The sequence below is a fragment of the Phascolarctos cinereus genome, unplaced genomic scaffold (assembly GCF_003287225.1).
Source record: "Phascolarctos cinereus isolate Bilbo 61053 unplaced genomic scaffold, phaCin_HiC Scaffold_5;HRSCAF=322, whole genome shotgun sequence".
In the NCBI taxonomy this organism is placed as follows: domain Eukaryota; kingdom Metazoa; phylum Chordata; class Mammalia; order Diprotodontia; family Phascolarctidae; genus Phascolarctos; species Phascolarctos cinereus.
Genome location: NW_027555958.1, coordinates 31,720,568 through 31,746,039, shown reverse-complemented (window position 1 = coordinate 31,746,039; position 25,472 = coordinate 31,720,568). Strand labels below are relative to the sequence as shown.

General features: G+C 49.9%; 2 protein-coding genes across 3 annotated transcripts; one reads left to right on the top strand and one right to left on the bottom strand.

The window, feature by feature from the left end:
* Nucleotides 1–247: 247 nt before the first annotated feature.
* On the bottom strand, nucleotides 248–10,115 carry MRM3 (mitochondrial rRNA methyltransferase 3). Its single transcript, XM_021006950.2, has 4 exons — nucleotides 9,727–10,115; nucleotides 7,458–7,702; nucleotides 6,225–6,392; nucleotides 248–931 (listed from the first exon to the last, which is right to left on the bottom strand). The coding sequence occupies exons 1-4, from the start codon at nucleotides 10,098–10,100 to the stop codon at nucleotides 369–371; spliced, it is 1,350 nt and encodes a 449-aa protein (XP_020862609.1). The 5' UTR covers nucleotides 10,101–10,115; the 3' UTR covers nucleotides 248–368.
* Nucleotides 10,103–25,052, top strand: GLOD4 (glyoxalase domain containing 4). 2 transcript variants are annotated; one of them, XM_021006951.2, is made up of 9 exons: nucleotides 10,103–10,249; nucleotides 15,379–15,428; nucleotides 17,375–17,495; nucleotides 20,473–20,617; nucleotides 21,513–21,649; nucleotides 21,759–21,845; nucleotides 22,310–22,423; nucleotides 22,534–22,620; nucleotides 23,739–25,052. In XM_021006951.2, exons 1-9 carry the CDS (start codon nucleotides 10,133–10,135, stop codon nucleotides 23,802–23,804), a joined length of 924 nt encoding a protein of 307 aa, XP_020862610.1. In that variant the 5' UTR covers nucleotides 10,103–10,132; the 3' UTR covers nucleotides 23,805–25,052. The 2 variants fall into 2 exon arrangements, with proteins under 2 accessions (XP_020862610.1, XP_078010899.1); XM_078154773.1 differs by lacking the exon at nucleotides 10,103–10,249 and adding an exon at nucleotides 12,443–12,547.
* Nucleotides 25,053–25,472: the final 420 nt, after the last annotated feature.

Below are 25,472 nucleotides of genomic sequence, written 5' to 3'. Positions count from 1 at the left end.
TTTTCCTCCTGGCTTTAAACTACAAACCTGCAGATGCTGCAGGGATCTCCTGTTTAAACATTGATGCCTTTCCTTTCCACTTTCATTGTTGCTGCTGCCCCCTGCTGGCTTCAGGGGGAGGGAGAATGGGAGCTACAGAAAGGCAGCCTGAGGCCCGCCGGACCCTGGGGAAGTGAACCAAACCGCAAGCCCATCCCCCTCCCCCTGATTTTCTCCAGAAAAGTACAAGCACCTGAGAGACGGTGGCTTCTGTGAAAAAAATATAATTAGAAATAAATGCAGGTTTCAGGTAAGTGTCACACAGCCCCTCCTAACTCCTCAAAAGTGGAAATGAAGTAAGGAGGGCCGAGGTCTGAGCGCTACGCCCATCACCCCAGCCCTGGCGACAGCTGCCGGGGCACACCTGCCTCCAAGGCGCGGGCTCGCTCTTCCTGGAGGAGGCGCAGCTGCCTCCTCCCTTCAAAGAGCAGGATGCTGGCAGCCATGGCAGAGTTCAGACTGTCCACGCCCGGGACGACGGGTATCAGCAGCCTCTTCCCTCCGGTGCTCTCGGCCAACTGGAGGGACTCCAAGCTGACCCCGTGCGTCTCCCCGCCTATCACCACAGCTGCCGGAGCATCTGTCCAAGTTGTGTCATAACCCTGGACCTCAAGTTCTGGGAGCCAGCTGCTGGCCGGCTCTGCCTCCTCCTCTACCTCCTCATACTTGTGATGCTTCTGAAAGCGCCAGTCACAAACCCAGCCCTGGTCACTGGCTTTACCAGACCTCTGGGCCTGGGCGTGCAGGCTGCAGTTGTCGGCCACGTGGACTCTGGCATCCGAAGGTAAGTAGTTGGGTACAGCCTCCCACTCTAGGTTGCTGACGATGGGCACCTGGAAGTGAGCCCCCATGCCAGCCCGGAGCACTTTGGGCTCCCAAGCATCCACACAACCTGAAAAAAGGAAAGGAAGAACTCAGAAATGTCAGATCTGCCCCAGGTTAAGGAGCATCAGGGATCAATCCAAAAAGCTTCAGAACCGACTGGGTGACGTGCCAGGGAGAAGATGCCCAATGAGAACTGCTTCCTGCTGGCTGGCCCCTCAGTCACCAGGGGACACTCAAGCCCAAAAAGGGGCTGCTTGGGTCACCTAAGGGGCGCAGTGGATAGAGCTCTGGCCTTGGAGTCAGAAGGACCTGAGTTCAAATCCGGCCTCAGACACTTGACACTTACTAGCTATGCGACCCTGGGCAAGTCATTTAACCCGACTGCCTTACCAAAAAGTAAAAAAAAAAACACACACACACACACAAAAAAGGGGCTGTGTGAGGACAGATCACAGCAATCTCAGCAAGAGGAAAAACGTACAGTAATAAGTGGCCTTCACATTAGGACAGGCCCTGGTTCAAATCCCATCTGTGACAATGAAGAGCTATGTGACCATGGACAAAGCCTCAGTCTCCTCCACAAAATGAGAATAACAACACCATCTCGCCAGACCATGGTCGGCATCAGACGAGGATAGCTGCATATCGAGAGCCTATAAATGCTGTCACAGAAACATCTACAAGAAAGACCTGGGTGGGGCTAAGAGGCTGGAGCAGCAGGAAGCTCCTCCCCACCCCCACCCGGACCACAGCAAGAGGGGGACCCCCAAGAGAAAGACATAGGGAGCTATTTTTCCAGCTCAAGTCAGCTTAGGGGAACAGAGATCTGTGGACACTATGGATAGGATCTGGCCAGGAATGTGCCAGATGTGAAACCCTGCAGGGCAGGGAACGAAGGCCCCAGACCCACACGGGAGCACAGGGACTTCACGTGGGGTGCACTGGCATCCACGACCCAGCTCCAGGTTACAGATGCCAGGCAGCCTGAGGAAGGGGCCTGTGCCAGGGGGAGGTGTCTGAGGAGCTGCTGCAGGTCCTAGCCCGTGAATGGAGAAAGAAGCAAATTAAGAAGCCAGGAGCAGAAAGGGGTCTCAGTTCCAGCTTCTAGCCCAGACTAAAGCCTACACAGGAATAATCGGGGTCAGAATCCCAGACCAAAGGGAAGCCTGCAGTTCTTTCACTGCAAACCAGAAGAGTTCCCCAGTCAGTGGCTAGACACTGGCAGAATGCAGCAGCATTTACTGTTGCCCAGACCCAAACCCAGGTCAGGAACTTGCAGAAGGCAGACACGGGGCAGCAATCAGACTTTGCCCCAGAACTATTTGGGAGCCTGAGCTGTCCCTGAGAACGTGAAGATTCCCAATACCCCAAGAATACAGCGACAGGACCAGGCCAGACCGCCTCTCCAGAAGTGCTCAGGGTCCAGCCCTAACATTAAGACTGAAGTCAGGAAGGAGGCTGAAGAATGAGCAAAAAGAAAAAGGATCCCAGTTTTTAAAGCTATTGTGGCAACAGAAGCAGAAGAGAATGACTCCAAAATACTGACAAGTAAAACCTCCAAAGAAAAACACAGCTTGGACACAAATTCAACTAGAATTCCTGGAAAAGATGAAGCCAAAATTTTCTAAGGTTTTAAGATGTTTTTATCAATGAAATGAGGGCACTAGAAGGGGGGAAAATGAAAATGAAATGAGAGCTACGAAAGAAAGATCTGGAAAGGGAATTAACCGTTTGGCATAATAAAACCTTGCCCAAGCAACAAACTAGCCCAAAGTCAGAATGAACCAGACAGAGGCCAATAATTCCACGAGACAAGAAATATTAAAACAAAGTCAAAAAACTAAAAAAATAGAAGAAAATGTAAGGTATCTCACAGCAAAAACAACTGACCTGGAAAGCAAACCAAAAATTAAGACTCCTCAGACTAGCCTGAATACCATGACCATAAAACAGCCTAGACATCACATTTCAAGAAATATTAAAAGAAAACTGCCCCAGCCTCTTAGAGCAAGAGGGCAAAGTAGAAATAGAAAGCATCTAACTCCTAAAAGAAAGCCCAAAATGAAAACTCTCTTAGAGCCAAAATTCAGAGCTGCTAGGTCAAAGAAAAAATCCTGCAAACAGCCCCCCAAAAAGAATCCAAGTACTAAGCAGCGACAGTCAGGATCATATATGATTTAGCAGCTGCCACCTTAAAGGAACAGAGAGCTTGGGATATGATTTTTCAGAAGGGAAAAGATATAAGCTTTCAGCAGAGAAAAACTTACCCAGCAAACAGACTATAATCCTACTGTGCAAAAAGCAAGCAAGCATTCCTGATGAAAAAGACCAAAGCTGCATAGAAACAGCTCAAACACAGGAGTTAAGAGAAATATAAACAGGTGCGCACAAAAGAACTAACAAGGATAAACTTCTTGCATTCAAATGTGGGGAGATGATGCGTGTTCCTCTCTGGACTCTATTATCATCATGGGCCCCATAAGGAGTCTAATTAGACAAAAGGCCTGGGAGGGCTTCCATTATGTCCTGATGATCTTAAAAGAATGGAAAGAGAAGGAAGAGGAACTTACCGATGGGGATGAGGGGAAGGAGGGTTAGGGAAAGTGATCTTAAATAAAGGTGTACACGTTTAAATCTAAACGAAGAGGAAGGAAAGAAATCAGCTGATGCCTGAACCTCACTCTCATCTGAACTGGTCAAAGGAGAGAAGAAAACACAGAGCTGGGTACAGAAATACATTTCGCTCAAATGGAAAAAGGAAGGAAAGGGGAGAAGGGAGAAGGGGGTAATCAGAGGGAAGGACTACTGCTAAGCAAAATAAACTCTAAAGATATACAAAAATATTTTTAGCAGCTCTTTTTGAGATGGCAAAGAATGGGAATCTGAGGGGTGTCCATAAAATGGGGAGTGCCTGAACAATGTATGGTGTATGGAGGTGATGGAATACTATTGTGTTGTAAGAACAGATGAAGGGGATGGCTTCACAGAGACCTTTGAAGACTTGTATGAACTGATGCAGAGGAAAGTAGGCAGAACCAGGAGAACAATTTATACAATAACAATATTATAAGACAAACGACTCTGATCAGTGCAATGACCAACCACACAATTCCAGAGCACTCGTGATGAAACATGTTGTCCACTTCCTGGCAGACAGGTGAAGGACTCCGAATGCAGAATGAGACACACACACATTTCTTTTGGACGTGACCAATGTGGAATTTGTTTTGATTGACTACATGTTTGTGTTGAGGGGATGAGAAGGAAAGAAGGTGGATTTTTGCTGATTCAAAAAACCAAAATTTTATTTAAGAACAAAAAGACTAGGAAAAGTTGCTCTCATGGGGGCCCATTCCTCTGTGGGGCTGAACCTACCCATTTTTATCAGCAGGGCAAGCCCTTTTCTTTGCCCTTTCCTCTTACCACCCCATTCACTAGGAGAAAAAGTCCAGCCACCCCCCCACACCCCACCCCCGCCCCGCCTTGAAGGGTGGGGAGCAGGAGAGCAGCAGGCACCCTACTACAAGTGTATTCACTTCTACATGCTCCTCCTTAGTGGCCCACTGTGGGTGAAAGCCCAGCAATTTTCTTTTTAATTCAATTTTCTCTTACTTTCAGGTTAGCGTTCTCTCCCTCCCACCTCTGACCCCTCCCCCACCATTTTTTTTTTAGAAACAAGAAAAACAAAACCTGCTTAACAAACGTAGACTTGCTCGTCCTGCGTTGATTTTTTTTTAAAGTCTCAATCTGCCCTCTGAGTCCTTCACCTCTCAGGGAGGTGGGCAGCAGCATGGTTCATCATGAGTCCCCTAGAATCACAACTGGTCATTGTGTTGACCAGAGTTTCTAAATCTTTGAAAGTTGTTTGTATTTACAGTGTTGTTAACTGTGTCTAAATTGTTCTCATGGCTCCATTCCCTTAATTTTTCCATTCTTTGCCATTACAAAAAGCTGCTCTAAATATTTCTGTTTATATGGGCCCTTTTCCTTTTCCTTTGTTCTATTTGGGATAAAGACCAAGTAGCAACATTGTTGGGTCAAAAGGTAAGTGCAATTTAATAGCTTTTTGAGCACAGTTCCAAATCCAGAAAGGCTATCAGTTCACAGCTCCACCAACAGCACATTAATGTACCTGTTTTCCTACAATGCCTCCAACGTTTGTCATCTTTCTTTTTTGTTAACTTTGCCCACCTGATGGATCTGAGGTGGTACCTCAGAGGTCTTTGTTTCCGGCAATCATTTCTGAAAACCTTTCCATCTTAACCTCAGAAGAAGTCAACTAGGCAAGCCACAAAAATCATGCGATGAGGGACACCACCTCTACTCCTGAAAGGCTTCCTGTCTGCCAAAGAAGTGGGAAAGCAGCCAAGCAGAGACAGTTCTCCAGTGGCTGCCACAAATGCCACGTGGGGCTGCCCATCTCGGGTCACGGCTCGGACGGCCCCTGTGGCATCTGAAGCCTCCTTTGTCCTGGGGTGGGGGAAGGGACAGTAGTTAGGAGGAGGGGCAGAAAGAAAAGGGCGATACACGGAGGAAGGGCTGAAATTCCTAACATGCTATCTGAGATTCTGGTGAACTGAACTTCCTTCTTCTGCACTGCAGCCAATATATCAGTATCAACTTAAACACCAGTTGGGATTCATGAAGATTTGAGTTTTTCTCTTTCCAAAGAAGGAAAATTTCTCTTCCTCAAAATGTGAAATAACAAAATGAAAAAACAAGAGGGATCCCTGAGGTGGCAGCAGCAGCAACAAAATTTGTACCACAATTATAGGATTGCTTATAGGTCACAATTTAGGCACGTCTCAGCAACTGGTGCCAATACCAATGTATGTCTCATCTAAAGAAGATGGGTGTGGCTGCTTAACTACGTAGCTTCTCCCAAATGTCAAGATCTATCTCAACCCAGTGAAAAGGGCACTGCCTCAGGAGTCAGAGAGGATATGGGTTCAAAACCAACCTCTGACACAACTCATATGACCTTGGAAAGTCACTCAGCCTCCCCAGGGCTGGTTTCCTCATCTATAAAATGAAGGAAGTTGGACTCGATGCCCTGAGGTCCCTTTTGGCTCCTCAGGTTACTCTATGATTTGGCTGTGATTTGGTTAAAACTAAGTGTCTTCCCCTCCCCCCCCCCCCCAGAAGAAGGGATTGTAAAGGCTGGTTCTCACCTGGAGTCAGTCCTTTTTAAAATGGACTCTGTATATAAAATTCTTTACCAGTCCCAAAGTTTCAGAAGTTCAAGGGCCATAAAAACAAATACAAAGCCATCGTGCACAATCGCATTTCATCTCTTTAATGCCAATTGGCTTGCTTTCCTGTCCCATCCATCCCAGACTCCGGATACAAAAGCCCTTTACCTTTGGTGAGCAGCACCTTACTGCAGCCGGCCCCAGCAGCAGATCGCAAGATGGTGCCCAAGTTTCCAGGATCTCGGAGATTGTCACAAATCAGCAACAAGGGCAATGAATGTTGAAGCTGGGTCTCTGGATACTTCATCTTAACATGGTCAGGTCTGGCGAAAATCCCTAAGGGCACATAACAGGAGCTCACCTGACTGAGCAACGGGATCCCCCTTTGGCTACCTAGCTGGCCCAGACAATGAAGAGCTCCTGGCCTCACACACCAACAGCAATGTGAGTGCAGCTAGCCCCCCCCCCCCAGCTTTGCCCTCCATGCAGGTCTGATGGGAAGCAGACTCCCAGGACACAGAGTGGGAATCCCAGGTCTAAAATGTTTAGATATCTAAGTGACGCTCCCTTCTTCAAACAAACATCCACCCATCAAAGACTTCAAGGGCCCTGCCTTTCAGAGATGCCTCCGGGAGGTTGTCATCTGCAGACAGAGTTCACCTTCAGTGGGCACATCCCATGTGGGCCCTCTGGCAGGAAATTCCAGGAGCCTGGTATTCCCTGGAGATTTTAATACCCAGCCTAGCTTGCTGTCCTCAGACCAATTTAAAGGAAGATAAACAAGCCTGAGGGGCCTGGGATTGTGCATATCCTAAGTGGCACGACTTCTGAAATCTTTTTATCTTTTCTCACAAGTTCTACTATATCCGCTCCTCCTGAAAATTAAGCTTCTATGGAAGGTTTGGAAATAGGAAAAATGTTTCAGCAGAAAAATGCCTTAATAAAGTTCTTTCATTGACATGCTACTCTCAGAACCAGTTTCTTACCAGTTCACAGGATTGTTAGTGAATAACTACTAATCAATAATATAATTGGAAAGGCAGCATGAGAAGTTGACTTGGAGTCAAGAATCCATCAACACTCCCAGCCATTGGCGAGATCAGTCCAGAATGAATGACCGGATGAAGAACTCATTATGCAATTATTGTGTACAGGCACTGTACCAAGCACTGTAGACACAAACACAAGAGACGGTCCCTGCCCTACAAAAGCTTACGTTCGAACTGAAGACCACACCGTGTGTATGGGAGTGGTGGCCAGGGGGAGGGGCAGGGAGGTGAGCTGGACCCCAGAGCAGCCCGTGCCTGACATAATTATGGTTCCCTCTGGAGGACCCGCTCAGCTAAGTTCTCAGACTCTCTTCAGCTATGTGAGACGTCACAAAAGGCATTAGCCACTGACCCATTATTCCTTGGGGAGTCACGAGGTCGGACCATTCCTTAATATCATCAAACTTCACTTTGATGAGGCTGACCCCTTTCAGCTTATCCACAGGGAGCTCCTTTATATATTCCAGCCGACTGAAGAAGACCGTTTGTGGCGTGGCACCAGCTCTCAGGGCATCAGCAATCAGCCTCCGGCCCTCCAGCAAGATCTTCCCCTGCTTGTCACGGAAGGTCCTGGACTTGACAATTATCATCACTTTGCTGTGGGTGAGAAGAAACCGACAGATACCTAAGTACAGCCCCTGAGTCCTGGCTGCGCCTCAGACTGCTTACTCAGGGTCTCTCTCTGCTGTAAGAGTGTAGAGGGAGCCGCAGTTCTCAAACTCTGTTGTGCTCACGGCACACCAGACATGAGGGAAGTCACGTGCACAACTCCATTCCATTACTGAGATCACACACAAATCCTGGCCCACAATTTCAGAAGCTCTCTTTGGGAGCCAGCGTGGCAAAGTCAAGGAGGCCAGATCTGGAGTGAAAGGATCTGGGTTCACATCCCAGCTCTGTCATTTCCAAGAGCTGCAGCTTTTTGGACAAGTCTGTTAACCTCTGGGCCTCGGTTTCCTCATCTGTAAGGGGGAGGAGGGTTAGGCTAGATGGATAGCCTCTGAGATCCCCTCAAACTCTAAATCTATCATCTCAGAAACTTTTATGACTCTAGGAGTAGATGATTTCTCTAAGACCCCTTTCAGCTGGGATGGTATACTGGTCTCTGATTTTTAAGACAGATTTAAAAAACTATTAAATGCCCCACATTTCTATGTACTCTGCATTATTCGCTGTAGTAGAAATGTCAGAAGTTTCCAAACTGTTCAAGCCAAAGTATCACAATGAAATGGTCAAAATATTTCATTTTTCAAGCTGAAATTACAAATGTGGCATTTCAATGTTTGCACTTTGGAGGAAAAAAAGGTGCTCTTATACAGCAGCTTTCTTGAGAAACATTTTTTTATAAAACAGAATATAAAATACTAAAGAAGAGTAGCCAAGAACATAAAAAGGTAAACTTATGCTTGGTGAAATAAGTGCTAACTTTAATGGGGTGGTATTAGGGGAAATAAAATACTTATTTGGGGGCAGCTAGGTGGCGAAAGTGCCTAGAGCTCCAGCCTTGGAGTCAGGAGGACTTGAGTTCAAATTTGGCCTCAGACATTTGACCCTTACTAGCTCTGTGACCCTGGGCAAGTCCCTTAACCTCGACTGCCTCACCAAAAAAACCCAAACAAACCAAAAACTTCTTTTATTGGCTTCCAAATAGTATCCCTGCATTAGTTAATGAAGAGAGAATCTTTGACTATCTATCTTGTGCTTTCTAAAAACGGGGATGTTATACTGTTAGTAGACCCATAAATAACAAATGGCTATTACTACTTCAGGACAGGTGGGTGGCACAATGGATAGAGCAGCAGGCTTGGAGTCGGGAAGACCTGAGTTCAAATCCGGCCTCAGACGTTTACTAGCTGCGTGACCCTGGGCGAGTCACTTCACCCTGTTTGCCTCAGTTTCCTCATCTATAAAATGAGCTGGATAAGGAAACGGCAAACCGCTCCAGGATTTTTGCCAAGAAAACCCCAAGTGGGTCACAAAGACTCCACCGGAACTGAAATGACTGCACAGCAACGGCATTTACTGCTTCTGTACGAGCAAAATTAACGCAGCTAAGACAAAAAGGGAAGTGGCAAACAGGCGAAAAGGCGTCCTGAACGAGTCGGACTTGAGCTGCACCTTCAAGGAAACCAGGTGACAGAGGGAAGGAGGAATAACATTCCAGGGACGAGAACACTCAGTAAAAAGACACGGAGTCCAGAGATGGGGCTGTTCCGTTCCGAGAACAGTAAAAGGGCAGCGTCCCTGACCGGAGGAGGTGGAAGGGGCTCAAGGGTCACAAGACTGCCAGGGTGGGAAGCGGTCAGGCCGCGGAGGCCTGCAAACAGCGATCGGATGAGTCGGCCTCTATCGGGAGGAGAAGGGCGGGCCGACCGCGGGTCCTGGACTTCAGGAAACTCCTCTGGGCATCTCGCGGGCCGGAGGCAGGGAGACCGAAGAGCGGTGGGCCCCGCGAGAGGCGGGGAGGGGTCTACACCCGGGACTGATGGGGGGAGGTACGTGGCAGCGGGCAAGAAGGCAGACTTGACGGGACCGGGCTACGAGGGCAGAGGGCGAGCCAGGGGAGCAGCACCCGGGGGTGGCGAGCCAGGACGGGGACGCGGGCGGGGGTAGGGGCTCACCTCAGCCTCCGGTCCCCGGGCAGGGCCCGCTCGTAGCGCAGCCCCGCTTCCTCCCACGCGCCGGGGCTCGCCCGCGGCTCCGGCTGCAGCTGCGGCTCTGGCTTCGGGGCCCGGTGCGGGCCTGGGCTCTCCCTCCCTCTACGCTGCGGCTCCGGCTTCGGTTTCGCCGCCGTCGCCCTCGGCCCCTGGCCGGGGCTCAGCACCTTCACGGGGCTCCGCCTCAGGGCCCGCACGCCGCGCCGCGGACCCCCGCCCCAGAGCGGCCCCGCTGCGAGCCGCAACGCCTCCAGCCCCACGCCGCGGAGCAGCGCCAGCGCCGCCATCTTCGCGCTGACGTCACGAGGCGCGCCGGCGTCGGTGGCGTCTGGCGTCATCAGCGGGCGCCGGCCACGAGGAGCGCACCGAGATGGCGGAGGCGGCGGCGGCGGCGGCGGCGGCCTCGCGGCGCGCGCTGCACTTCGTGTTCAAAGTGGCCAACCGCTTCCAGACGGCGCGCTTCTACCGCGACCTGCTGGGGATGAAGGTGCCGGGGGTGCGGGGGCCGGGCCTGGACCGAGGGTCACTCGCGCCCTGGGGGGGCCGCCGAGCCCAATCCCCTTTCTTTATAGATGGGGAAACTGAGGCCCGGGGAAAGCGCAAGCTCTGGTAGGGACCCGGGAGGCCAAGTATCAGAGCCGCCCATTTTACAGAAAAGGAAACAGGCCAGGCAAGGGAAGCGACGTAACCGAGATCAGCCAGGTAGGGAATCCCGAGTCCAGCGCCCTGGTCTCTTCCGTGAGCGGGGGCGTGTCGGGGCGGCCTCTAAGAGAAGCAGTGGGGGGGGTCGCCCCCGTTTTACGCGCAGAGAAGCTCCTGGAGACGACCCGTTTTACAGATGAGGACGCTGAGGCCGGCGCGGCTGCAGCGATTTGCCCCGGGTGACACGCCTGACAAGCGTGAGGTGGAATTGGAGCCCGGGTTCAAAGCTGACGTTGACCCCCCGCCTTTACTGTGTGGCCTTAGCTCTGTCTCGTGACTTCTCAGCCTTATCTGTAAAAAGAAAAAAGTGGCACGGTCATAGCGCCGGCCTGAGATAGGGCTTGGGAAGCATTTTGCAAACCTTAAAGGGCTATATGAGTTCGAGCTGCTGTTATTGTTATGCTATGTCTCTAAAGAGTCTAAGTAATAATATTAATGATTGCTTGTATTTAATGTGATCCTCACAACAGCCCCGGGGTGTGGGCGCTCCCAGTTTTACAGATTGAAGAAACTGAGGCTGAGAGGTTAAGCGATTTATTTGTCCAGCTATAAATGCCCAAGCAGGATTTGAACTCAGGTCCTCCTGACTCCAGGCCCAATGCTCTCTCCACTTAGCCACCTGCTGCCTTATCTAGAACTTTTTTTTCTTTGGTGAGGCAGTTGGGGTTAAGTGATTTGCTCAGGGTCACACAGCTAGTAAATGTTATGTGTCTGAGGCTGGATTTGAATTCAGGTCCTACTGACTCCAGAGCGGGTGCTCTATCCACTGCACCTAGCTGCCACTAGAACTCTTTACAAAGTAAACTAGCCTGTCCCCGAGGAGTTTACACTCCTGGGGAAACAACTGCATATCAAGGTAGCAGGCTATAATAATAAGACTGGGGTTGGCATCAGTGGATCTGGATTCAAATCTTGCTCCAACACTTAACAGCCTTTTGACCTCTGCCAAGCCTCTACATGGCAGTTTCCCCCATCTTACAGATGAGAAGGCCTCACTGGATGATCAATAAGGCCCCTTCCAATTCTAAATCTGTGCACACCAATAAGTAAGTTCAGATGAATGTGGAGAGATTTCTAACAGCTGATGGGGGGCAGGGGACGCTCATCAAAGGCATTTTGGTTTTTTTGAGGAAGGAACTTGTGAGCTGAGCCTGGAAGCTAAGGATGGGGAGGAGGGGGTGGCGGCGGCGTGGCCTTCGTGAGGCTTGGGGTGTGTTTCAGTCATGGGAGGACTGTTTATGCAGATGCAAAGACAGGCCAGGGAACGGCCCATGTGACCTAAGTATGGAAAGGTGGATTTGAGCCAGATTGTCATGAGTGAGTTTATAGTTTGTCCTCCAGTCAGTAGGGAGCCACTGAAGATTTTTGAGCTGAGGGTGACAAGGTGAGGCCTTTGGCAGGTGTATAAAGGATGGGTGGTAACAGGGAGCTCTAGTGGCACTTTTACAGCATTCCAGGCAAGAGGTAGCAAGGGCCTGAAATGGTGGGTGAGTGTGTGCAGGGAGATGTGGGAGACACTCAGGAGCTGTGGAGGGAGAATTGACAAAACTTGGCAGCTGATTGAATGTGGTAGTAAAAGAGAAGAAAGAATTAGAATTGACTCCAAGACAGTGGTTCTGAACTCTCTTTTTGTTCAGAACAGTGCTTTGCTGATGCAGTCTGGGGAGAATGGGCAGTGTCCAGGTGACTGCATGACGAGCCCAAGTTCCTTTGCCCTAACCGACCTTTATAGAACCATGGCTCTAATGTGAACCTGGATGACTCAGTGGTGTCCTCAAAAGATTCAAGTTTGGGGGAGTGGGCTTAGGGGCAAAGATGAGCTCCATGTAAGATATATTGCATTCAGGATGCCTGAGACACATCCGTGTGGAGACGTTTGGCAGGCTGTAGCAACATGGGACTGGCATTTGGCAGAAAATTAAGGATATTTATGTTTAGGAGTCATTTACATGGAGATGATAATTGAACTCAACTCAAGGAAAGAAAAGAAAAAGAGGGCCCAGAGTTCAGGGGACATCCTGCCGGATCATCCAGAAAAGGAGACAAAGGAGGAGGAGAAGCAGAGGCAGCAGAATCCTGGGAGGTGAGAGAAGAAAGAGGGTCCAAGGCCGTTGGGGGTATCCGTAGTATAAACTGCAGGGAAGGCAAGAAGGATGAGGACTGAGGAAAAGCCGTTGAATTTAGGAGCCGAAAGTTCCTTGGCCACCTTTGAGAGAACAATTCAGTTAGAGTGGTGGGGTCTGAACCCTGTGTGATGTTAAGGGGTGGTTGGGTGGTGAGGCTGCAGAAATAGGAAGTGTAGACAACTCTCGGAGCTTAATAGGGAAAGGGAGGAGATGTATTAGGTGATCACTGTAAGATCAAGGCGAGGTTTTCCAACAATAGAGAAGGTGAGGGAGATGGTGGGTGGGAAGACACTAGAAATGAGAGAGAAGAAATGACTGATGGAGGTGAGAAAGGTTGTGTTGGCATGTTTTAGAAGGAACTGACCTTGGCAAGGACAAGACCAAACTCCTCCTCAGATACTGAGCAGAGGAGGAAAGGACAGGTGGAAATGTATAGGGTTTTAAGGTGTGTAGAGGAAATGGGGAAACTGAGGCCCAGAAAAACCAGATGACTTGGGACAAGTAATTTTGTTGCCTCAGGCCTGTTTCCTTATTTGTCACATGAGGGTGTTGGGCCAGATGGCCTCTGAGGACCCTCGCGTGCTCCCCCAATGATCTCGTCTCCAAACCTAGTGCTCTCTGTTATGCCACAACAGGAGTATGAGTGCACCTCCTAAATCAGGTGGCTTGGGTTCAGGAGAATGAGAGACTTCCAAGGGAAGAAGCCTTGGCCTTGCCTTTGGGATTGCCCGATCTGGCTGTAGAAATGGGAAACCAAGCCAGATGTGCATCAGAAGTCTGGGGTGAGGGCCTTGGAGCCGGGATGTGATATGCCAGATTGAAGAAGGAGGCAAGACATCCCAGCTGAAATGGAGAGGGCCACTGCAGGAGACAGCAGCACTATGTCTCCACGCCTCGCCCCCAGCACAGTCTCCATCTGCCTGAGACACCTCCACCTGGCCTGCCATTTAAAGATGCCCAGAGCAAACACCCCCCCTCCCCCCCCCCCCCCCGTCCAAAATGGAACTCTTCCTTTTCCCCACAAGCTTTCCCCTTCTCCCTAGCTTTGCATCTCTCTTAATGATACCACCATCATCCCAAACATCGTGCCTCCAAACCTCAGGCTTCTTGGACTCTCCCCTCTCCCTCACCACCATCCTCACACCCAGTTGATCGGTTGCCAAGCCCTGTCAATTCCCTACGCTCCTTATATATTACCTTTTCCCCCTCCTTTCCATATCTGTGATCACTGTAGTACTGTCTTTCATCTTCCTTCCCTAGGATTATTCTAACAGCATCTTCACTGAGCTCTGTGCTGCCCACCCCTCCCTCTACCTGTCCCCCCCCCCCCAGCTGCTTAAGTGATTGCCTTAACCATTGGATAAGTAGCATCAGGAAGCCTTCAGCTCCTCCTTAATACCAGAAGGATAAAATGCTTATGTCTGAGGACCTCCTATGGGTGCAGGCATCCACCCATTGACCTCTGGACCTCCGAGGGCAGTTGTCTTGGGTTAGTGTGATCAAGAAGTTCCTTCTGGTGAGGAGTATAAGTATCTTGGAACTTCCCTGAACTGGTGCTCAGTAGACAGGGCCAAACGTAGAGCCAGCCTAGCCCCCTCAGCAGGACCTGCCAGATCTCTGTGCTCTGCCCAGATGGCTTCAAGAATGCAGTCACCTCCCTGCCGCATGAGGCCATCAGAGCACAAGAGAAAATGCAAACTCCTGGCCCTCTTTGTCTGTCTCCAGCCACCTCTCCAGCCCTATTTCATATTCTTACCCTTCAGGCCGAACCACCCCCATGCCCCAGGCTGGCCCAGGCCTCTTCCAGCACCTAGCACCTAATGCAATTCACCTGCCTCCTCAGCTAGAGAAGATTCCCTCTCCCCCAAGCTCTTCTTCATCTCATCTTCTTAGGTATTTTTCTCATTCTAATTTGTGTCATGCTTATTTGTGTGCTAACTCTTGCCCCTTGTGCAAAGTCCTGGTGGACTGTCAGACTCCTCCATGAAGCCCCATCCCCCACCAGACATGTTCTCACCATCTTTGCTGCCAGACCATCACCTTCTGAACTTTCTTTGTTTTTGTAGTTTGTATGTGGCCATCTTATCTCCTCAAGAAGAAGGAGCCCTAAGGGCCAGTGCCATGTTTTCCCCCTCCCCTTCCTGTCCCCACCTCCCAAAAGCACCTAGCACAAGGCCTTATACATCCTAGGTTCTCTGCCCACAGGTGGGATGGAACTTTTCATATTTCCAAAAAATGTTGACAGTGCATTCCAGCCCAGAGATGTTGGACTCTGCTGGGAGAGCTGGCACAGGGGTGGAGGACTGCAAGAAGTGGAATGTAGCAAGGTTGAAAGCCATAGGAAGAGCTAGCCCCTTGTTCCCTGTACTACACACACACACACACACACACACACACACACACACACACACACACACTCTCTCTCTCTCTCTCTCTCTGTCTCTCTCTCTCTCTCTCTCTCTCTCTCTCTCTCTCTCTCTCCTCTCCCTCTCTCCCCCTCCCCCTCTCTCCCTCCCCCCCCCATACTTATCCAGAGAATGATCCCCACCCACTTTTCTCCCTCTCAACTCTGGGTGTCCATGAACCTGCAGTATTTCCCCTGCCCCTCGGCCACTGCCTGCCCAGATAAAGATCCAACCAAGAAAGGGCAGTGGTCCAAGCAGGAAAGTTTGGATTACCCACCGTGGAGCAAGTCTCCTGGTGAGTGGTAATGTGGGCAGTGTGTACGGGGGGCCTTCGGCCATATGGAGCACACACAGCCTGGCAGCTAACATTGATTTCCTTACAGATCCTACGGCATGAGGAATTTGAGGAAGGCTGCAAGGCTTCCTGTAATGGGTAGGTCACTTTTTGTTTTTGTATCAGCCGTAGTTCTCAGTGTATCCCTTCCCACCTTCCAGAGAGCCATCCCTGATTACAAAAGAAAGCTGGAAATAGTTCAGCAAAAGTAAACAGCCCTGCAACCAAGTCTTAACATTATATGCAGCATTTCATACCCATAGTCCCCCACCTCAAGGGTCATGTTATTTCTTAATGATGTCACTTCCTGTTCAGAAATCTTTAGTGGCTCCTTATGACAAGGATTCTTCATCAGTTTTTGTCCTAGACCCCTCCGGCAGCGCCTAATGAAGCCTGGGGACCCCTTCTCTGGATCTTGAAATAAAATATGTAGGGTTACAAAAGAAATCAATTATGTTGAAAGAGAGTTGTCAAAATATTTTTAAGAACAAGTCCACGGACCCCAGGTTAAGAACCCTGATCGGTCACCTTGAGGATAAAATACAAGCCCCAAACACTAAGCATTTGAAACCCATTGAAGTTTCACGGCTGCCTGTATTTGAGACTTCTCCTGGGTTAGTCCTTGTTAACCTATGCTGCCGTGTTCCAGCTAGACTGATCTGAGCTCTGCTCTGAATTTGGCATTGCATTCTGTCACTAAACCAGCATTTATTAAGCAGTGTGCCGTGTCCTGTGCTCAGCACCAGCCCTACCAGACAAAAGGGAGGCCATTCTTGCCCTCACAATCTAGCCCAGGGGAAGGCAACATGTTTGTGCAGGTAGATGCAAAACAGAGACAAGATGGTTTGGGGAAGGGAGCTGAAGCTGAGGGCGTGAGGAAAGGCTTGTTTAGAAGGTGGTGTCTTCCCTGAGCCTTGGAGGAAACCAGGGGGCCTGAGACTGAAGGAGGGAGGGCATCCTAGGCAGGGAGTGTTGTGTGTGAGGGATGGCATGGGACCAAAGAGTCTGGGAAAGGGGATGGCTTGTATTGAGTCTGGAAAGGGAGATTGGGCTAGTTGTGAAGACGTCCTGGAAAGAGCCCTGGGTTTGAGGGCAAAGGACCTTGACCTTGGTCAGCCCCAGCTCTGCTCCTTACTCCTTGGGTCACCTTGGGCTGCCCTCTTCACCACTGTGGGCTTCAGTTTCTCCATGTATAAAATGAGGGGGTTGGCTAGATAACCTTGAGACAGTCCCTTCTAATTCCAGGTCCTGATCTCATCTCTTTGCCTTCACACAAGCCGTCCATTCCCCATATGTGGCCTGTGCTCCATCCTTATCCCTACCTCTTGGATTCTCTTTGCTTTCTTCAAGATTCAGCTCAGATCATCACCAGCTCAGTGAAGATGTGGTTCAGGGCTCTCCATGGGTGGGTGGGTGTCCCAGTGGTGGGTGTTCTTTTCCTCCTGTTTACATGTTGCTATCCATCGCTGGCAGTATATAAGCTCCTTGAGGGCAGGGCCTGATTTTCATGTTTGCTTTTGTGTCCCAAGTAGACTGCCTTGCACACAGTAGATATTTACTAAATGTTTATTGATTTGGTAATTCTTAGCTCTCTTGGGTTCTGAATCTTTACAAGTTTATCACTTGAGAGAATAGGTAAAAAGCACTCTCCTTCCCAAGTGACCAATTTTTATGGAAACAAGTAAGCCCTTAATGGACCCAAAGCTGACCACTGAGCATCTTCTTTGGGAGCTGGGTAACAAGCCAGTGACTCTAAATGTTAGATTTTAAGATTTCTTTCCCAATCAGTGGTCACAGCTGTGAAAGGCAGAATCTTCAAGTGTATTTCCCAAGCTATTGTCTTTGGGGCTTTCTTAACATATTAGAAACCAAGCACTTTTTAAACAAGGTGCTTTTCCTGGCTCTGCTGGGGCTCCCATCTGAGGTGTAGGAAGATTTCAGGTCTGGGGCCTTCCCAGGAGCCTTTGCCTGCATCACAGCTGCTGGTTCCCAGGAGGCTGGAGGTAGGTTTTCCTGTTGTCACTGTTCATTGGCTCTGTTTCCAGGCCTTATGACGGGAAGTGGAGTAAAACCATGGTGGGCTATGGGTCTGAAGACAATCACTTTGTCGCAGAACTGACCTACAATTATGGCATTGGTGACTACCGGCTTGGCAATGACTTCCTGGTAAGGGTTGCAGACTTCCTGTGTGGTTTTTACTGCAGCATTTCTCAAGGACAGGTGAGGGAAACATGAGGAGGGGGACTGACATTGGTTCAGGTGCTGGGTCGATGGCCCTGGGCTCTGAGCTGAGCGGTCCTGCAGCAAGCTTGGCAGGCAGCTTGGGAAGAGGGAACCAGGATAGACAACCATAAGACCATGGGGGACTACCCATAATGCCTCAGGCTGGGACCATTCAGTTCATTAAGCTTTCCAGGAATGGGCAGGGCACCCACACATTACCTTTACTAGCCACCACAGAATTTCCTGAGCCCCCTTCCTGCTCCAGCTCTTCTCTCCACCTTGCTATACCCTCTGCAGTCAGTTAGCAATGCCTTCTGTATGCCAGGAGGTGGACAAAAAATGAAACCACTGCTGTTCTCAGTGTCTACACATTTTAAATGCACACAGAGAAGAGTTATAAGGCAGGGAGGGAACAAGGCCTCTGGCAGCTGGGGGAAATCAGGAGGGACTTCAGGGAGAAAAGATAGCACCTGCATCAGATCCTGAAGGAAGTGCGAGCTGCCCAGAGTGGCGGTGAGAAGGGAGAGCGTTCTAGGCACGGGGCGCAGGTTGGACAAAGGCACCTCAGTGGGCACCTCATGGATGGTGGGCGGTGAGAACAAGGCCAGTGTCTCCTTCACCTGCCTTGGAGGGGCTGCAGATGGTTGCATTTCACAGAATCAGGTGGACAGGACCCCAGCAGCCATTTGTCCAACCCGTACCCCAAAGAGAATCCTCCCTACCATGCATCCAGCAGTCAGCCAGGCTCTGTGGGGTGATCTTTGGGTTGAAGGGAGAAAGAGGGGTCGCTGCAACCTCCCCGGGCAGCTCCTGACCAACCAGAAACTGTTCCAGTCGTGAGGCCCAAGTCGGCCTCTCTGGGGCAGAGGAGAGCTGACCTGCACCTCCAGAGCCCTCTCTTCCTCAGGCTCAGCAGCCAGTGTGTGGAGTAGAGGAAGTGTTAGGCCCTGATTGTGATTGTAAAAGCAAACTTTATACTTCTGAGGGGCGGAGGGAGGCAGTCATGGAGTTGCTTTTTCACTTCTCTGTAGGCTAGGTGCTTCTTCCACCTGCCCTCATTACACCTAGGGAGGGGTGGCCAGGCCTCGGGGCAGTACCCCACCTCCCTTGATCCCAAACTGGGGGTTCTCTCCTCTGGTCCTAGTGGAACCCCCCTCACAGGCATTTTTGAAGCATCTACTGTGTGGATGTGGCCCCAGAGGCGCTGGGGATACACGACAGAGAATGAAACAATCCCTCCTCACAGTGCGCTTACATGATAATGAGGGAGGCCATGAGGACATAACATACAAAGTAGTTAACCCCACCACCATGAGCTTCCTCTAGAGTCAGAGAGGCACAGCCTTGGTTTCCCCATCTGTAAAATGGGGAGGTGGACTAGAACACCTCTGAGCTCCCCTCCAGCCCTAGCTTTGTGAACCCAGCTGGATGGTTCTTACTGCCAGTGACTGACTCTGGGACAGAACAATCCCACCAGTCCCAGCTGGACACTGCTGCGCAGCCTGGTTTGATTTAAACCGAGGGGACGCAGGCACTTGGGTAGTCATCCCAGAGGGGCATGGCAATACCACTACTGTGGCATCATCCAGGATTGAGCTGGTAAGAGTCTGTGCCCGTCTCCAAAGGACAGTTTGGTTTGCAGATATCTCTCCTTTAACAGGAGCTACAGAGGAGTTCAGAAATGTCCCAACCCTTAGGAACAGTATCACTCAGGCTTACTCCATGGGGATTTGCAGTCCCCTCCTTAGCCGGATCCTTCCTGACAGCTCCCCCTGTAACTGTAGCCTGTGCCTGGCTTCTTTTAAAGCAGGGCAGGTTTCTAGGCTGTATGTGAGATGGAAGCAGGGAGGGAGGGAGGCCCAACCTCACCGACAAGGAAGACTGCAAATTTCTGGCCTGACTCTTTGATCATCTGGTGAGACTTGGCTGCATCCTGACTGAGACGTGGGCAGAGTGGACACCGGTGCACTGCTTGTATGAGAATTACGTGGAAAGCAGGAATCACAAATCCACGTTTCCTTTTTTTGTTTTCACTGATTTCTTTGGTTGAGGGAGCTCCTGGTGAAGAATCCATCTCAGCCACCTGACTTTGTAAGCGCCATGTATGACTGGTACAGGATTCAGGGAATGAACCAAGGCCCTCCCGTTGTGACCAGGACCTGATTGGGTGCAGAGTAGTCGGGGAGGGCAGGCCCCACGAGGGGGAGGCGTCAAAAACAACCCCAAGGATCCAGGCCTGAAAGACTGACAGTGCCTCTTCTGGAGACAGGAGCTTTGGGAGAAAAGGATGACAAGTTCGCGTGCGGCTGGGCTAAGTTTGAGGCACCTGCAGTCCATCCCATTTGAAACGTGCAGGAAGCATCGGTGATGCCGAGTTGAAGCTGTGGAGAGCTCGCGGTAGCAGCAGCTCTGTAGCTTCATCGTCACCACACTGCTCATAATGAAATGGGAAGAGTGACGTGGCTTGTCAGGGTCACACAGCCACGATGGTCAGAGTCAGGACTTGAGCCAAGCCCTTCTTGAGTGGGGCTCTCCATCTGCTGCACCAGACACCTCTCGGGCTTGCACTTTCAAGGCAGGGAAAACTGAGTATGGAAGGTGGTATGACCATCTTTCAAGGGATTTTTAAAGTTCTGAGAGAATCTCCTTGGTATTGAATGGCTTACCTTTCATCTTGTTTGATAAGTGGGCCGGCTTTTCCAGGTCTCTTCCCTGGGAGTCACCAGAATTTATCTTTTGGACAGTCTCTCTATCTGCTCATAATGAGAGGAGGGAAATTCTTCAGTGCCAAGAAATTTAAGCTGAGATAAAATCAGAACTGCCAGTCACAGGGTTTTGCCTTATTTTGCTCTGTAAATGAAATGAGTGTCTTATCGGGATAGCAATCAGATGGAGTCACTCTGGTATGTTTTTGTCCCAGGGCCTCACACTGGTCTCCAGCCAGGCTGTCACTAACGCCAAGAAGTTGGAGTGGCCGCTCCATGAGGTTGCTGAGGGAGTTTTCGAAACTGAAGCCCCAGGAGGATATAAGTTCTATTTAAAGAACCACAGTCAGCCCCCATCAGGTACTTATGCTGGCAGGAATGATTGTGCCCGACTACCATGCCCAGCATCGCCCCTCCTACCTCAGGAGGGCCGAGAGCAAAGTGAAGAAGGCCCCAGAAGCCCCAGAGGGCCCAGTGGAGGGGAGGCCAGCACACAGGCCTCTGGGTGAGGAGTTGGAACGGCAAGAGGGCACGTCACACACTGGGGGGTGGTTTCTGCCCACTGGCTTTGCTCACCCAGGAGCCGGGCTGTCTGCAAGTCTCAGGCTCTGTCCCAGGAGGCATTTCTGCTCTCCTTGGCCTCTTCACCTCCAGGTTCTTGTTCACGAGTTGGGCCTAAGCCAACATGCTGAGGTGTTGGGAGGGTCCATCTGCCCACTTGCCCTGTCTCAGCTGTCTGTTTTTCACCTTGTGGGTAGAGTTGTTTGGTCCCAATCCACCAACCGTTTAAGCACCTACTCAGGGCTGGGCTCCCTGAATCTGAAGAGAGGAGAAATAGGAGTCAGCCTCAAGGGCTTGTCCCAGAGTCAGATTATGTGTTGGGCAGATCCGGACCACCACCCTGGTCTCATTCTAAGCCCCTCTCAAAGTGTCCCTAACTTACTTGCAGCCTGTCTTTCCCATCCATTACTCCAGTACTGGGTCCCCTGTTGTCAGTCTGGCCCTCTTGCCCCTCCACCTTAATCGGTCCTTTGGGACAGCAGGTGCCTGGACCCAGGTGGCAAAACAGGGAGGAGCAGGTGAGATGTGGGACGTGAGATGTCGGGCTCCTGGACTCAGTGGTCCTGTTGCTTGCACTGACTATGTGTAATTAGGCTGGGACTTCTCGGAGAGAGGGACAGTCACCAGGAAGTAGCACATGGCATGAGAAGGCAAGAACTGCATGCAGGTAACAGTAAGTGTTTGTGGTCCACAGACCCAGTGCTGAAAGTGAGCTTGGCCGTGTCTGACCTGTGCACGTCCCTCCACTACTGGTCAGACCTGCTGGGGATGACAGTTTATGAGAAGGATGAAGAGCAGCAGAGGGCTGTGCTGGGCTATGCAGAGAGCCAGGTGAGCAGCGCCAGGCCGGGCCGGGCCAAGCGTGCACGGAAGCACTCTTAGCCAGCAGACAGGAGGGGCAGTCTGCATCCTGACGTGGACACCTCTTGGTTCTTTTCAGTGCAAGCTGGAATTGCAGGGCATCGAGGGAGCAGTGGATCATGGCACAGCCTTTGGGAGGATTGCTTTCTCCTGCCCAAAGAAAGAGGTAATGAAAGGCCCCAGGTCTGCCTTCCCTGCATGTTGTCTTTGGCCCTTGCTGTCTTGTAGTCTTCTCCCCAGGAATTTGGGCTCTGCCCTGGAACCTTCCTCAGCCTGGGGAGGCTTTGGCCTTGCCTGGCCCAGTTCCAGCCTCTACAACACTACTTGGCTGTCTCTAACCAGGCCACCTTGCAAATCTGCCCCCTTCCCCTTCCCTGTCTCTTGATCTGAGGTGCCCAGATGTTCTGGCTTGCTCTTGCACCTTGCCCTGCCCCACCCCACACCCTCATTAGAGCACCACTTCATCACACTTTCCAGCTGTCCTGTGTGTGGCCAAGATACTGAAAGCAAACACAGGGAGCCACGGTTCTCTCCCCTCTGTTTGACATTCGTCTGCCCTGACTGGCAAAGACCTTGTGCAAAGAACAGCTCATGACCCCAAGCCGCTTGTGTGTCTCTCTGTTTCTTAAGTTACCAGACATAGAAGCATTGATGAAAAAGGAGAACCAGAAGATTCTGACCCCCCTGGTTAGTCTGGACACACCTGGGAAAGCAGCGGTCCAAGTGGTTATTCTGGCAGACCCGGTAAGTAGGAGTAGTTGCGCTAAGAAAAGCCTGGGCAGGGCCCAGTGGGGCTGGGCCGGGCCAGGAAGCTGCCCTGGGCCACAACCCTGACCCTTTGTTGACATATTTAGGATGGACATGAGATTTGTTTCGTGGGAGATGAAGCATTTCGAGAACTTTCCAGGATGGATCCAAATGGGAGCAAATTGTTGGATGATGTAAGTCTCGTTTCTCTTCTGGAGCCGTGTGCCCTTTTGCTGCCCTCATCCCAGAGTGCCTTGGATGACGTTGGGATGGAGTGACTCATGTCAGGATGCCCTGGTTCTGACTTTAAAAACCATGCCTTCAGTTGTAGGCACTGGAAACAGCCAGGTCTGTTGCTTGACTGGGGTGACAGCAAACTGCCACTATGGAGGATGCCAGCAAGGGATTTTTCCTGGACTTGGTCTGTATTGCAAAAACATCCAGGAGTTCATAGCTTTTCATTATTGAGCCTTAAAGTCATTTTCTTTCACCATCCCCCAGGCCTAGCTTGCTCCCCTTCCTCCTTTCTGCCTCCTGGTTTCCTTTAAGCCCCAGCTCAGATCCTACTTGGCGCAGGAAGCCTTTCCCAGTTCCCCTTAATTGGATCACCTTCCCCTTACTCTGTTTAATGTCTGATTTATCCTCTCTGGAGCTCGTACGTTCATGGTTTTTGCCTGTTGCCCCTGTCCTTGCTGGGCCGTGACCTCTGAGAGCAGGGTCTGCCTTTGCCTTTCTGTGTCTTTCCAGCACTTACAAAATGCTTGGCACACAGTAGGTGCCTAGTAAATTATTATCGACCTGATTTGGTGCAAAGGAGGAGAACATGAGGTTGAGTCTCATAAGCATTTCTTATTTTTAATACTTAATTGGTATCTTTTTTGATATCATTCATTTTCCTATACCCATTCCCCTTTCCTTTCCCAGAGAGCCATCTCTGAAGAAGAAAAATCAGTTCAACAAAACTAACCACCGTATCAATTGACTCTAAAAGTGTCTTCTGTGTTCCTTATCTCTGCAAGTAGAGGAGGAAGGTGCCTCTTCTCCCCTGTCCCTCTGGGGCCCAGCTTGGTCATTATAATTACACAGTGTGTAGTGTCCAGTTTGTGGTTTGCCGTTCTTTGCATTTACATCGTGCCTCCTGTATGTGAGAGCTGGCAGAGGAGGGGGATGGTGGCCAGTAGTGCTGCGTAGCCCATCCAGCCAGTCACCTCCCCAACTTCTCAAGTGGGGAGCACTTCATTCAAGTCCAGTGGGGGCTGGTATTTTATTTTCTCTGTTATAACCACCATCTTCCCCGATTCTCTTCTTGTAGGCAATGGCAGCAGACAAAAGTGACGAATGGTTTGCTAAACACAAAATACAGAAGCCTTCTGGATAATGGAAGACATCATTTGAACAAAGATTTATGCTGTTCATCCCGATTCCCATCCAGCACTAGAGATAAAGTGTTTTCAAGTGCTCCCATTCATTATAGCCTTCAGTTGCCTTTTGGGGAAGAGGAAATAGTCTTACTGAAATTTAAATTCTGGATCTTTAAAGTCTTCTCCTCCTTTCATTTGTCCACCATCTTGATCACAGATTCAAGCTGCTTTACCAACTGGTCTGTGTGTATTGCTGGTGGGACAGGTTCTGCTCAGGATTTGCTAGTATTTTAGAAATAGTGGCTTTCCCCAAGAACTAGAAGATGCCCATCTGGGCAGATACTCTGACCAAGGCAAGGTGCTAGGGCCTGCTGCTAGAACTCTATCACATTTACTAAAATGTCAGGTCAGAATCTTAAGCAATGAAGGATGCAGGTTAGCCACCCCAAAAATAATAAGCCCCTGTTAAGTAGGAGATTCAAAAGTGGTAAGTGGAGAAGGGATGAAGACTTTTGGAGCTTCAACCTAAGGGTCAAGTGATTTGGTCTATTTTCCTCTTCACTTTTCATACTTGTGGAGAGGCCAAAGGAAAACAGAATGTCCTTATTGGATTGCTTGAAATGATTTAAGTGGCGTCAGACTTTAAATTCAGTTTCCGTGTGATTTGTGGCGGTGTTTACACCTCTGTTTGGTACAACTGAGCATGGAGATGTTACTTCACTAATTGCTTGGTTGACTGGGATTGGCTTTGTCCATTTCAGAAAAGGAAAAAATTCCCCCAAAATATAGTGTGCTTATAATAAGTACATCTGACTCTTAGGCTCAGGAATGAAAGCAGTGATGGCTTAATTACTTTAATAAAGAGGCTAGAATGGGGCTAGGGAGGCTGACTAATCCCAGAAGCACAGGTTAAAATTTAAACTGTAAGCCCTTATCCCCCACCCAGAGCTGGGATTTGAAGAGAACACCCTGACCAAATAACCACCTCACCTCTGCTTCTGAATTTTAATAGCCTTGGGAAGATTTTCCCTCATCCCAGCAACTCCTAATGTACATTTCAAATGAATTACACAATTGTAATCTTGAAGGTATCTGAGCATTTGCAAAGCAGTTGAGAAATCCGGTTTTTTCCAGGAGAACAGATTGTACATTTTCTTCTTTCATGCTTTGTTATTTCTTCTGCTTAATGATTAGATTACATTTTCTGTGGGTAAAGGAATTGTTTACATAGACCTTGAATTATCAAATAAATTTCCTTCTCAGTGTCTCGTTTTTTCAGTTCCTATTTTCCATCTTAAAGCTTTTCCCCAACACCTTGTCCTGCGTCGTTCAAACAGGTGCACCAGTCAGTGCAGTGGGCCGATATGTGGCAGCACCCCCATTCTTTATGTGCCTGGGCTTGTGAGGATACGGTACAAAGGGTACCTACACATGATGTCATTAGCGTGGTAGGCTGATGGAGTGTATATCCACAGCAAAGGTTAATGGTAAAGCACCATGACAGTGTCAGCTCCTAACTCACTTCATTGCTCCTTTGCCTAATATCCCAGTAATGTGATGACTCTGATTCTGTACAGGTTTAAAGTACATCCTGTTTCGTATCGAGGAAGTTGAATGTTTGAGGTGCTCAGTAACTCTTCAGCCAGAAAGAACCTCAAAAACCAATTCCTATCTAAGGAGAAGCA